Source organism: Ruditapes philippinarum, unplaced genomic scaffold (genome assembly GCF_026571515.1).
Source record: "Ruditapes philippinarum isolate M1 unplaced genomic scaffold, ASM2657151v2 ctg5901_1_1_1_1, whole genome shotgun sequence".
In the NCBI taxonomy this organism is placed as follows: Eukaryota; Metazoa; Mollusca; class Bivalvia; order Venerida; family Veneridae; genus Ruditapes; species Ruditapes philippinarum.
This window is the reverse complement of record NW_026865168.1, coordinates 87,236-102,098: the sequence shown is the minus strand read 5'-3', so window position 1 is coordinate 102,098 and position 14,863 is coordinate 87,236. Positions and strand designations below refer to the sequence as shown.

The 14,863-nt window shown below is 35.8% G+C and overlaps 1 protein-coding gene across 1 annotated transcript; it reads right to left on the bottom strand.

Moving 5' to 3' along the window:
• Positions 1–211: 211 nt before the first annotated feature.
• LOC132728099 (uncharacterized) lies at positions 212–11,505 on the bottom strand. The gene is made up of 7 exons (XM_060713712.1): positions 11,372–11,505; positions 8,864–8,985; positions 8,430–8,501; positions 7,423–7,531; positions 3,238–3,395; positions 1,610–1,790; positions 212–296 (listed from the first exon to the last, which is right to left on the bottom strand). The coding sequence occupies exons 1-7, from the start codon at positions 11,388–11,390 to the stop codon at positions 268–270; spliced, it is 690 nt and encodes a 229-aa protein (XP_060569695.1). The 5' UTR covers positions 11,391–11,505; the 3' UTR covers positions 212–267.
• Between the last annotated feature and the right edge of the window lie 3,358 nt (positions 11,506–14,863).

Here is a 14,863-nt window from a genome sequence, read left to right as displayed (position 1 = left end):
GACTAATTTTGCCTCATAGTGTTGTAATAAGAAGCAAGACAAGAACCTTCCCAATCGGAACATCACGGCCATTATCAATATCAAGTATGTAAATATACGGATGTATTGTATTGTGGGATAAACGGTTTTAATTGTTCAATTTAATTTTGTAAATACTCACTGGTGACTATTAATCTACACGCAATCATGCTACAAAATATATGAACAAAACTTTTTTTAAAGTAGTTTTAATGCAGTTTATTCATTTCAATTCTTTTCTGAAGCAGTTCATCCTATAAGCCCGACAGGTACTGTTTCTGAAATATAAACAATATGAATGAACACATATTAAACATACTCAAAAAACAAAAATCTTACATTAAAATTGTGCTTTTCAAGTCAAAAATATTTGACAAAAAGATGTTAGTCAGTTCAACGATATTAACCTTGAAATATGATAATATTATATGGTTAAGTTGAGTGTCAACATCGTTAGTTCGTAATTAGATTAATAAAAGATCCTGTAACTCACATTTTTATGGTTTAATATTATACATTTTTTGTACATATAATGCTCAAATGAATATTTATCAATATTGTAAGTTCCAAAAAACATTATTTGTAAAGATATTTCCAAATGTCACCTTCATGTTGACAAAGGGAGGTAATTAGATTTTTTTTCAATAAAGTCTTAATCAATTTTTTCAATAAGAAATAAATGCATGTATTTCAATGATTACATTTAATGTGGACAAATATTTGCAGTATATATTTTACATATTCTTCGATATTTGAAAATTGTTTTAGAAGCATAACTTTATACATATATACATAAATTCCACTTCAGTGTGGTAACAACGTTAATTACAACGTACAGGATCTTTAAGAATACTTGAAGTTGCATGCTTCCAGATGAGGCAAAACTTTTTAGAGTACATTGAATTTTAGGGAAAAAAATACTGAAATTTTAAGAAAGTAATATTGATTCACGATTTAAGTCATTATTTTCACGCTTTGTGTAGTTAATGGCCGACATGTAGTATTTATCGCCATATTTCATGTATTTCTACTCCGTGACTAACGCAGTAAGGGCTATTTTTGCATACTTTGACCTCTTTTTGCTGACTGGCGTAGAATGTTAGTGCCTTTTCGAATGTGTGAATTAATTTCTTTGTTTCTTCACAATATTGGAGCAGCGTCACGACAAAATCAACATAGTGCGTTTGCGACCAGCATGGATCCCGACTAGTCTGCGCATCCGCGCAGTCTGATCAGGATCCATGCTGTTCGTTTACAAACCATATTTCAAGTACAGAAACTGATGCTGGTCCCAAACGCATTATGTTGGTTTCGTCGTGACGCGGCTCATTTTACTTTTAAATTCATTTTCAAAATATTCATGAAAATAATGTATGCAATCGGAGACATGTTGTTTAAGCTGTTTTTATATCTACAGCGCGATTCTTATATTAAATAAGTTAAATCTACTTAAAAATGTAATTTATGCCCATTTTCCATTAAGATACCTTTTCATGGCAAAAATATTCAGAAAACTTGAACACTCAACTGAATACATCTTAATTGTTTAAGAGAATGCATTTATATACATGTATAAATCTATGTCTGGTACCTGGCATTATGTGAATAAAATGGGAGGCAGAAACCAAGATGCCATGAATGGTTCCGGTACATGTATATGAACCAAATGATGTCAAATCAATTTTCAAAATTGTTAAAACGTCAGTTCCGGCACGTGCATCTGTGGTAGGGGTATACTGTACTGTTGTCACAGAGGAAGGAAGTGTCGTTGTCTGAAAGATAAATATGAATATGTTTTCAAGTTTCAAGTTTTTATTTTCACTAGGCCCATATGGGCATCAGTTTTATAAACACTAAAAATTCACATACAAATGAGCATTAACAAAAATATAATACAAATGTGTAAATAAAGCTTGAGACAAAATAATTTGCATGATAAATACAAAATAAGACTAGATACTTATGAATGACATTACAAATGAGTGACTAGAATGAAACATAATGCAACCGCACAATGAAAGTTCTTGACCAAAATGCAAATGAAGTGATGCAGCGACATGGTGTAACCACAACATGGGACCCATGAAGCCCCACTTTTCAACCACACCACGCCAGTACAATTAATTCCACTAAAATAAAAAAAGGAGGTGTTACAATGCGAAACAAATTTGGAGTAAGATTGCACACACTAAATACAGTATTCCGTTATATACCGGACGAGGCGCTTAAATGATGAAATGCTAAACTCTTGCCATTTCACGAAATGAACTTTATAACGTCTAATTCTTCACTTTCACATTGATTTTTATACGATAATGAATGAAAAATATAAGAATCGGCGTAAAGAGCGATATTTTCTACTTTGTGATCATGATTTCTGCAAGCGTCTATAGGTACTGCTCCAACACTGTAGTGAGCTAAAGCAGCACGCCTCCAGATTCGTCTTATTTTTCATGAAAATTTTGAAAAAGTATTTAAAGGTAAATATTGTGAAATGAACAAAGAAAATAGTTGACACATTACAATCGGCTCATAAAATCCCCGTAAATTACCAAAAAGAGGTCAAAATATGCATAAATAGTCCCTATTGCGTTAGTAACGCAGTAGAAATATGGTGATAAATACGTCAAATTACAGTTATTAATTGCACATAAGATATAAATTATCACTTGAATCTTTAATTTGATCACTTTTCTCAAAGTTTTTGTATGGTATTTCCAAGCTTAATTTTCTTGAAATATTTTGGGTCATCTGGAGGCATGCAGCTTTAAATCCACATTTTTTTTAATCAGAATTCTTAAAAATACACATATTTCTTTTTATTCTTTAGAAATGTCAAACATGTGTTAAGTAATGTTCCAATAATAGATAAGGAGCACAGTAGATGTTTTATGACTGAAAAAAGGTACGCTAAATGTGCAGTAATGTGTGAATATAAACAAATTAGTATAGTTTGACTTCTATACAAAATACTTATTCACTTTATTTGCATCAATCGCCAACAGAGCAAAAAAATATATTTCATGTGAATGGCAAATGAATTTAGTTTTGTTTAAAACTGTAACAAGATACTAAAAATAAAACGTTTTTGAGACATAAAATTGTTATTATTAATGAGACATAATAGGCCTTTAACATATATAATGAACGTTCAAATCGAGAAATTAAGAAATTACACGTGCGATAACTAATCAATTATAATCCTTTTATACAGCTTACCCCATTGAATGTCCAGGAATATTTTTCAGCTGGCGGTATTGTCACACACGACAACTGTACCGTACTCTGGTAAACAGCTTGATCAGGGGCGTTAATAACGATTTTAGGTTGATGAGTTGTCGTTCTTGGCCCGGTCGTTGTGCTTACATGGGCATTAGCTTAAAGGGAATAGAATAATGTTATTATCAGAGACAATAAAAACTAGCAATATGTATGGCTGAAATTCTTGATATATATATAAGTAAAATCTCTAACTTGCCGTATATAAGCAAAAACGCTATTTAAATTTGCCGTAGCTTTCGGCCTTGCGGCCTTCTTCAGCAGCATTTATTTCACATACAAATATATCAAACAAAACAATGGAAGTGACGTAACGTCAATGAACGACGCCCGCCGTGGCGTTGGTTGCCGTCTGCCGCGTTATTCTTTTGTATTAACTCCATACGGTCTATAGGTTCTTAATTTATTTTTCCACAAATTTTCTATTGTTTTTCTGTATTGGTCATTCCCGTATAGCTTTTCCAGCCCCATTATCGAAAAATCTTTAACTGTGTGGTCATTCGTGTAAAAATGCGCCGCTAACGGATCGTTGTACTTGGTTCGTATTCTGGATAAATTTAGAAGGTGTCTTTGGTACAACGTATCCCCTGTTTCTCCAACATAAATATAACGTTCGCAACGCTTACAATAAACTGCATACACAACATTCGTAGATTTGCACGTGATCTGATTTCGAACCTTATACGAGGCCCCGTTCACACCAATGAATGTGTCTGCTTCAATAACGTACGGACAAATCGCACATTTTTTGGATCTGCAAGGAGCACAGGAATTCGGCTGTTTAAAAAATAGTTTATTGTGTTTCTTATGAACGAGAATGTCTTGTAGATTATTATCTCTTCTAAATGCTGCAATTGGTGGATTCGGGAATATTTCCTTCATTCTATCTGAGGTGTGTAATTCAGGTAGGTGTTTTCGTACTATTTGTCCTACATTCGGGAGCGCTCTGGAAAATGTCAGTACCAAGGGGATTCTTTCAGTGTTTTCTTTATCTTCATTATACTGTAATAGGTCACTTCTTTTCTTACTATCTACTTTATTTAATTCTGTTTCAATATGTCGATCTTCATAGCCTCGTTTCTGTAACTGAGTTTTAATATTTTCTCTATGTTGTTTGTAAGTCGATTCATTAGTACATATTCTGTAGTATTGTACGGAGGGCAAGTCCATATGGTATTGATTTTTTTGTCGATTCCGGATGAGACGAATTTTTATGCAAGTACAGGTGTTTATCTGTGGGTTTAGTGTATAGGTCTGTTATTAAAATGCCATTCTGAATCTTCGTCATTACGTCGAGAAACTCAAGTTTTTCAGCTGAATATCTTAATTCTAATTTTATTCTTGGATGAAGGTTATTCCCAAGCTCATGGAATGCTTTAACGACTCGATACCGTGAGTCCAAAGGCCCCAAACGTCATCAACATACCGGAAATACTCAAGCGGAAGTTTATCTGTTATCGTCATCAGCTGTGATTCCCATGATGCTAGATATGTAGATGCGTAATTCATCCCTAATCGTGAGCCAATCGCTTTTCCTTCTGTCTGCGTAAATTTTCTTCCATCAAATGAAATAGTGTTATTTTCAAGGACAGTGTCCATCATATTAAGAACATCTTCTGTGGGTATGTTAGGGTTAGCACGTTGATTTAATGCACGTGCAACCGCATCTCGTGCCTCTGCCCGTGGGACACTCGGGTACAGAGCTTTCACGTCTAAACAGAAAAGAATTGTTCCTGCCGGAAGTGGTTGTTTAATATTCTCTAATTTTCTTAAGAAATCAGTGGTGTCTTTAATATGTGAAGGAAGTGATGTCACATGGGCGCGTAGCTCCATTTTTACTATTTCTGCCATTTTCTCCGTAGGATGATTTCTCCCATTTACTATTGTTCTCAATGGCACCCCTGTTTTATGCAGTTTCGGATTACCTTGCAGTTTACCCGATGTACCACCAGACGACGTCAAATATCCTTTTAAATCTTTTGAAATTGATCCTTTCTTGCACATATCATCTGCCATCTTTTTCACTTTGTTTTCAATAGTTTTCGTTCTATCTTCGTTCACCTCCATATATATATATCATGACACTTAACTTAAGATGTTGGAAAATTGATCAGCAATTTTACCCTTTTTTAAATTATGACGCCTATAAAGGGAATTTTTGATACAAATATGGGAAATCATCTTTTTTGTAGACCAAGTCCTGGTTTTATGGTACACCAGAAGTGGTCCAGAGTTGTTCATAGGTACTGGCGTAGGGATGCTTTACAAATACTTGCGCAGGGATGATGCATCGGTATTGGCGAAGGGATTATACATCGGTACTGGGGAAGTGATGACACATCTGTACTGGCGCAGGGATGATTCATCGGTACTGGCGAAGGAATGATTCATCTGTACTGGCGCAGGGATGATGCATCGGTATTGGCGAAGGGATGATTCATCGGTACTGGCGAAAGGATGATTCATCAGTACTGGCGAAGGGATGATTCATCTGTACTGGCGCAGGGATGATGCATCGGTACTGGCGCAGGGATGATTCATCGGTACTGGCGCAGGGATGATTCATCGGTACTGGCGAAGGGATGATTCATCGGTACTGGCGAAAGGATGATTTATCGGTACTGGGGAAGTGATGACACATCTGTACAGGCGAAAGGATGATTCATCTGTACTGGCGCAGGGATGATTCATCGGTACTGGCGCAGGGATGATACATCGGTACAGGCGAAGGGATGAGACATCGGTACTGGCGAAGGGATGATACATCGGTACTGGCGAAGGGATGATTCATCGGTACTGGCGAAGGGATGAGACATCGGTACTGGCGAAGGGATGAGATATCGGTACTGGCGAAGGGATGATACATCGGTACAGGCGAAGGGATGAGACATCGGTACTGGCGAAGGGATGATACATCGGTACTGGCGAAGGGATGATTCATCGGTACTGGCGAAGGGATGAGACATCGGTACTGGCGAAGGGATGAGATATCGGTACTGGCGAAGGGATGATTCATCGGTACTGGCGAAGGGATGATTCATCGGTACTGGCGAAGGGATGATTCATCGGTACTGGCGAAGGGATGATTCATCGGTACTGGCGAAGGGATGAGACATCGGTACTGGCGAAGGGATGAGATATCGGTACTGGCGAAGGGATGATTCATCGGTACTGGCGAAGGGATGATTCATCGGTACTGGCGAAGGGATGAGACATCGGTACTGGCGAAGGGATGATTCATCGGTACTGGCGATGGGATGAGATATCGGTACTGGCGAAGGGATGAGACATCGGTACTGGCGAAGGGATGAGATATCGGTACTGGCGAAGGGATGAGACATCGGTACTGGCGAAGGGATGAGATATCGGTACTGGCGAAGGGATGATTCATCGGTACTGGCGATGGGATGAGACATCGGTACTGGCGAAGGGATGAGACATCGGTACTGGCGAAGGGATGATTCATCGGTACTTGCTCAAGAATTGTTCTTTAGTACTGGCGAAGGGATGATTACCAGTACTGGTGTAGAAATGATTCATCGGTACTGGCGAAGGGATAATTCGTTTGTACTGGTGCAGAAATAGATTACTCATCAGGAATGGTGCACAAATAATTCACTTGTACTGGCAAAAGTATGATACGCCAGAACTGGTGCGGGGTTGTTGTTACTTAAAATACTGTACTCTCTTTAAATTAGTAAACAAGTTGACCTATGACTTCCGTTACTAAATTTTGTGAAGATTTTTTTATTTTCTTTCTTTTACAATCTAAAGATTCATGTACATTTATATGGTAAACCTACGGGAACCAACAGTTTCCCAGAAATATCCAATTTTATTGTGCAAATTAACCCATTAAATAAAAACCGTTGTAACGCTGTTCATTCAAATGTGCCAAAATCGCATAGAAACCGGTTATCAAATTCATAAACTTGTATATCTATATATCATCTATTGCTTGGTTAAATATTTAAGTGTAACAGTTGATTTAAAAAAGAAATTCAAAATTTATTATTTTAGGCTATTGGACCTCAGTGGAAAGAAATGAGCCCTCGGATTTCAATGAAAACAACCATTTAATATGAAAATTGCAGACACGAAAAACGTATATAGTTCATAACTTACTTGTGGATATGTTTGCATGAAGACGGTTACACAAATCTGTGTCGTCACAACAGCCTAAAGGACGGTGTACTGGAGAAATTCCGAGATAATGTTCCAATGCAGCGCATTGCTTTAAGTTTTAGAGAAAGAAAAACAACAAAAAACATAACACTAAACTATCTGTTATTGTATTGCAATATTGACCTGAGACTCATTAATTTTCGAAAACCTTTTCGTTACTTTCAGTAAGTTATAACATTTAAAAATTGGAAAGTTCTCAAGCCCAGTGATAAGTTTTATAGTACGTCAATCGCGAAGTTGCAATTTCGAATCATCAATATGTTTTTAGATATCTTTATTTTTCTTAATCATATGCAGGATAAAAGGATTTAATTTTTTGGTTTTTTTTTTCTTAAAAAGATATCACTTCATATTTTTTTCATAATTTTAATGTGTACAGTCGTATAGCGGGTGATTTGCATGCACAAAAACTTACTAGTCAAGTTTCGCAAAATAAAATGAATGTTCCATTAAGATTCGAACCTAAAACCTTCAATTTAAAACTAAGAGTCTTAACTCATTATCACCGAGGCTTGCTAAGCAACTTTAAGTTACACATAAACCGTATATGTACACCCTTATGCGATACTTTAAAATCCGTATGCTTTACTTCGGAATCCAATATTTACAGACAAAAGATCATTGAATGTCTCAGGTCAATATTGCCAAACAATATCCTGTTTTTATGATGCGGCTTCTGTAATATTTATTTTTTATGTACTTCACTAAATACTTCAAAAATACTTTCAAAACACTTTAATAACAAAAAAAAAAAAAAAAAAAAAACACAATAAAAACTAATTATATAATATCATATTTGATTAAATATTTTATATCTACAATCATTTTCAAATAAATTTATAAAATAAAAACATCTCTTTTATCATTTATTTAGAAACATTTTACTATTTAGGTTATTTCAGATTGAAGACAAAAGTGAACAGTCGTGAAAACAAAATGTGACATACCACTTCTCTCATACAACCAAGCTCCCATACTTTAATGCCCGACTCGAACAGTTGGTTATAATAACACTTGTTCTAAAAAAATAAATGAGCCGTGTCACGACAAAAGCAACATAATGGTTTGCGACCAGCATGGATCCAGACCAGCCTGCGCATCCGCGCAGTCTGATCAGGATCCATGTTGTTCGCTTACATACTCTATAACAAGTAGAGATACTGATTCGGGACGTACGGACGGACGGACGGACGGATGGACGGACGGGCAACCCGGCGACTACATGCTCCCCCGAAATTTTCAGGGAGCAAAAAACATGAAAATGATGCTAGAGAATGTTAATAGCTTAGAATTTAGTGAAACTTACATCTTAGAACATTATTGTAGTAAAACCTATACCTTAGATCTCAACATAATTGCAGTAGAATTTAGTATAACTTACACCTGGGCCACAATTTACAATGTGTCTGCACTGTTCAACATATTTTACACTGTGACAGCTGTAACATGCCAGTGCGTCGAGACCAGATACATGAAGAAGAATCAAAATGATACGCATGTCCGCTGAAACAAGTTGTAAAATAATAAAAAAAACAAGAGGGCCATGATGGGCCTTGATCGCTCACCTGACCCATCGAACTCATCCGTACAATTACCTAGACAAGCATTCTGACCAAGTTTCATGGCAGGTGAGTCAAAAATTTGACCACTAGAGTGTTAACAGGGATTATCCATATTTGAGCAGTGTGACCTAGTTTTTTACCCAGGTGACCCATATTCGAACTAGACCTAGAAATCATCAAAACAAACTTTCAGACCAATTTCCAGGAAACTTGGATCAAAACAATGACCACTAGAGTGTTAACAAGATTTCTCTATTTTTAGCTCCGGTGACCTAGTTTTTCAAGTCAGATGACCCATGTTCGAGATGAGCAATTACCTAGACAAGCATCCTGATCAAGTTTGATGATAATTGAGTCAAAAATGTGACCACTAGAGTGTTAACAAGGTTTTTTCATATTTTGGCGGTGTGACCTAGTTTTTCATCCGAGATGACCCATGTCTGAACTTGACCGAGAAATCATTAAAATAAACTTTCAGATCAATTTACAGGATATTTGGATCAAAACGGTAGCCACTAGAGTGTTAACAAGATTAGTGACCTAGTTTTTCATGCGATATGACCCATGTTTGAACTCATCCGAGCATTAACGTAGACAAGCATGCTGATCAAGTTTGATGATAATTGAGTCAAAAATGTGACCACTAGAATGTTAACAAGGTTTTTTGATATTTGGGCTGTATGACCTAGTTTTTAACCCCAGGTAACACATATTCAAACTTGACCTAGAAATCATTAAAACAAACTTTCAGACCAATTTGCAGGATATTTGGATCAAAACGGTAGCCACTAGAGTGTTAACAAGATTTTTCTATTTTTAGCTCCTGTGATGTAGTTTTTCATTCGAGATGACCCATGTTCAAATCATAGGCCCTGGGCCAGTGTGAAATTTGCGTTGAAGATGTGCTAAATTGACCTCTTTACACACCAATCTTCCTAATATACTATATTCCAATTAAAAATTCCAATTTCAAAAACAGTCCATAATATGCTATATAGTTATAACTATATAGCATATTATGGACTGTTTTTGAAATTGGAATTTTTAATTGGAATATAGTATATTAGGAAGATTGGTGTGTAAAGAGGTCAATTTAGCACATCTTCAACGCAAATTTCACACTGGCCCAGGGCCTATGGTTCAAATTACCTAGACAAGCATCCTGGCCAAGTTTGATGATGATTGAGTCAAAAATGTGACCACTAGAGTGTTAACAACGTTTTTCTATTTTTAGCTCCTGTGACCTAGTTTTTCATCCGAGATGACCCACGTTCGAACTCATGCAAGCTATGAACTAGATAAGCATCTTAACCAAGTTTGATGATGATTGAGGCAAAAAAGTGACCGCTAAAGTGTTTTCAAGGTTTTTCAATTTTTAGTTCCGGTGACCTAGTTTTTCATCCGACATGACCCATGTTCGAACTCATGCAAGCTATCAACTAGATAAGCATCTTAACCAAGTTTGATGATGATTGAGGCAAAAAAGTGACCGCTAGACTGTTATCAAGGTTTTTCTATTTTTAGCTCCTGTGACCTAGTTTTTCACCCGAGATGTTCAACCTCATCCGAGCTATTACCAAGACAAGCATTTTGACAAAGTTTGAGGATGATTGAGGCAAAAATGTGACCGCTACAGTGTTAACAAGGTTTTTCTTTTTTTTAGTTCCTGTGACCTAGTTTTTCATCCGAGATAACCCATGTTCGAACTCAACCGAGGTATCAAGTAGATAAGCAACATGATAAAGTTTGATGATGATTGAGGCAAACGTGTGACCGCAAAAGTGTTAACGAACAAGTGTGGACGGCCAACGGACGACGGACATTCAACGATCCTAAAAGCTCACCCTGAGCAAGCTTAGGTAAGCTTAAAACACACACACACTTTTGGACAAGGTTATTTTAACTGGAAGTGCTAGACTTAGCGACCTTAAGGACGTATAAATGTGATATAGAAACTGCTTCGTGGTGGTAATGGTAGTTTGACAGTAAGCCACATTGAACTTTCAAGAGCACAGTTCAACACCCGCATCAGAAACAGGTACTTGCGGGTAAATAACTACTAACACTTCCACTGATTGCTATCGATATTTTGTTTTCGCAAATACCGTCACAAGGACAGTGACGTCCCAGACGTGCTTCTATTCTTATTTCTCAAAAGCTTTTTATTTTTTATTTATGTACTTTTACAGTTTTCAAAAAGTAACTCGATGGTCAATTATCTGAACCATCTTTTTTACTGTTATGGTTAATAACTATATTCCTTGGATTTTTTTAATTGTAAATATAATTAAAAAATATACTTGAAAAGAATTAGTTGCATTACTTACTTTTAAGAATACATCCCATCTCTTAGCGTGTATCCTTTGTATGTTTGGTGATTTACAAATTTTATTATCGCATATATGTCCGTCTGTTAAAACTGGGGCAAGTTAACTCTTATCTTCAAAAACCGCTGTGTTCATCTTAAATGTGCCAAAAATGGTGACATGTGAGCTCCTTTAAACATATACTTTAAGTTTGATGAGTTGTGCTTTGTTGGGGTTTTTTTGGACACCTTTAAGATGGACACAGGCTGTTTTTTATCAATCTGGTCGCAGGTCCGATACTCGTGTCTGTGCTCCGATATGTCGACAATTAAGCCCTTAAAGAGTTAATATAAGATAACTTATCCCCATGCAATTGTCAATGATATTGGATTATTATTATTAAATTCTGTGAATTGAGCCAAATGTAGGTCAGTGTACAGTAATCAATAAGAACCTAAAAGTACAAAAACCATAAACAATAAAAAAGGGGTATCCCTAAAAATGACTGTTGGTACCAAGAAAATGTCTACCTTTCAAACGTCACTGCGTGCTAAGGGCTTATGTACCATAGCACATTTCATCGTGGTCTATACAGGCTTTCATCTCGGCATTAGTCAGGTCATCTGCAGTTTGCCCGCGATTTTCGTTTAGAATCGCCGTTAAAAGTACTTCAAATTTTCTTTTGTGCCTTCTCCACAACGTTGACGTACCGAAGGGAAAAGATAGGTAGGATATTTTGTTTGTTTGTGTGTAAAATGACATTTTAATTCATCTCGTGAGCTTTAATAACAATATTCTCACGAGCCACAAGTGGAATACTGTTTTAAAAGTTCACGAGATGAAATTAAATTACATCTATCTTACACAACAAATGAAACAACTTTTTTTTATTATATGCTTAAATCAAGTTTAAATGAAATTTCTTCAATCTTAAATTGTAGCCCTTTAGCTCTTTTAGGGACGATTTTCTCATAAATACGAGGTCTTGAGATCAAAAATAAGTTCGGTATCAATCTAAAATGGCGACGATATTATTTATCTTAAACAAAAAATATTATTGTCCCTTGTTTTGATAATTAAAACGAACAATTCTTGAAGAAAAGAAAGTTACACCACGCCGAGCTTATCTCCGTCATTGCCCGTGTAAGGTTATATATTAGACTCGGTCGTCATTCTTTTAAAGATGTGTATATTAGAGGAGGAAGAAATAAAATATGTTTAATTCAGATGAATTTCATTTGGATCTGTTATGATAAGAATCAGGGATGTGAATCAAAACTGCGTCGTATTCTATAAAAAGTAAACCCGCCATACTGGAACGAAAAAGGTATGTTTTTTTTTTATTATCGCCGTTCATGGACGGCGATATATACAACTGAGAAGATTTGAACAAGTCTATCTGTACACCGCATGCCTGTAGCCAATCAAAGCGAATAATTCAATATCACGTGATAACAAAATAGTCTTCAAAAAACTTCAAAGGGAAAAACGTAAGTGAACTCGCCCATCCGCCATGTTTTGTCGGGTTCCTTATTCGTAAAACTTGAAAATACCATCAATGTACGACCTCAGAACCAGGCACGAGTATCGGACCCGGGATGACCACATTGATAAAAAATCCTTTGTGTTTATCTTAATGTTGTGAAAACAATTGTCCAGACAATTAAAAAACTTTTATCACTGTTTCACGTTTGTAGTAAGCTTCTAAATGAGATCAACCCTAAGTTTCTAGCCTTTACTGTTCATGAAATATCTATCAGGTAACGAGCGCATTCGTGCTAAAAATCCCTGGTAGACAAAAAGTGTCACTACGATTCGGTACGTAAACATAGACTAATGCATGTTTGTCAGCCGAGTACGGGTCAAAATCACTTGAATTTACTGAATAATATCACTAAATACATTAAATGTGACAACTCATCACAACCGTCAGTAGCATCTGATACACGCAAAATTCGAGTTTCAAACCTTTACATGGTCTTACGATTGTTCTATCCTCCATCAAGCATCCTTGTGCGAAACGTTGCGGTTTCCTTGCTATCGACCAATCAGAAGACTTCTTACAAAATATCGAAAAGCTGATTTACCAATCAAATAACGGTGAAGAGGTTTGAAACTCGAATTTCGAGTGTATCAGATGCTACTGACGGCCAGGGAAATGAACCCCTAGACAAGAATCCGGAGTTGTTTTCGTCCTTCTCTTAACTTATAGTATATTTTTAAGGGGGCTCATATTTCACAATTTTTGTTTGTTTTGACACATTTAAGATGAACACAGAGGATTTTTTTTATCAATGTGGTCATATTTTCTTCCCAGGACTGATACTCGTGCATGTGTCTTAATAACACTCTATGTAACAGTACATTTTGTTTTCTTTCCAAAACTGGCAGTTCATAAATGCTTTATCCCGGGCGAGTTTTTCTATTGCATCAGACCTATAATGTAGCAAATCAGTTATAGTCTGTTTCAGAAAGGAAATCGCAAAGCAGTCGAGGGAGTATAGAACATAAACTCCATTTGAAGAAAGTTCACAGACATCATTTTAATGTGTAGCAAGTTACTGTTGTTAATTACGCATGAAGCTTAGTATTTTTGTCGATTGATGCACTGATTAAGTAGCACAATGTAGTCTAACTAATTGTATTACGCGTTTAGTAATTGTGATATTTTTCTTATGGCCAATATCTCCTACATTCTGACCTAGAACACAAAGATATCTCAGAATATAACTGAGCACGTCTATTTATGTTGGCTTCATGTGATGATCACACAAAGGCACGAAATGAAATATTATTTATATATTCATGACTGAACGGCGATTCCAAGCATTTTTGGAAATGCTACTTGTGACTCTTTTTGTTGGAAATGGCTGAAAACCAGATATATGTATTAACACGTTCCAATATTTTCCGCTACGTTCAATATATGTTGCATGTACAACTATTTTGTAAAACAAAAGTTACTCGAAGCGGGCCAGAATTGTTATGAAATGATGTTATGTTTGGATACGACGCAGTTCATATTGCTTTATCCATCGTTTCTTTCTTCAAATCAATTATATACTCATTTCAAAGTTCATTATTTATTTCAATTTCATTAGAAAGAGATGTTTATACAAAATGATACGACGCGCAGTTGAAAATAAAATATGATACGACACAGTTGTATTTTTGGCAGTCTTTTCAACATAGATAATTTTGGGAATATATGTCTATTCTACCGAATAACCTGCTTTTGATTATTTATAATGCATTGTGGCATGTCCAATATAACATTTAATTTGAAAGTTTACATAGCGGAAGCTACTTTTTAATTATACATTAACATGTAACTTTCTTTATCATTATATATATGTTCTTATATTTTCCTGTTTGTTCCATATTATCCCTATTTTTTGCAAAAATATAGAAGTCTATGACCTTGAATAACAAAAAAAAACACATTTACGCTTATAGTAATCTGTAGTTCTGCATGTTCTAGGTAATGACTGCTTTTTGTAGCTTAATTTCAAA

Excerpts from the sequence above, each read along its gene's own strand:
- LOC132728099 (XM_060713712.1), bottom strand. Across the intron at positions 8,502-8,863 it reads TTGTAAATTGTGGCCCAGGT|AACAAGTGTTATTATAACCA; the intron begins GTAAGTTATACT and ends TTATTTTTTTAG. Across the intron at positions 7,532-8,429 it reads TTGGTTGTATGAGAGAAGTG|CAATGCGCTGCATTGGAACA; the intron begins GTATGTCACATT and ends TAAAACTTAAAG.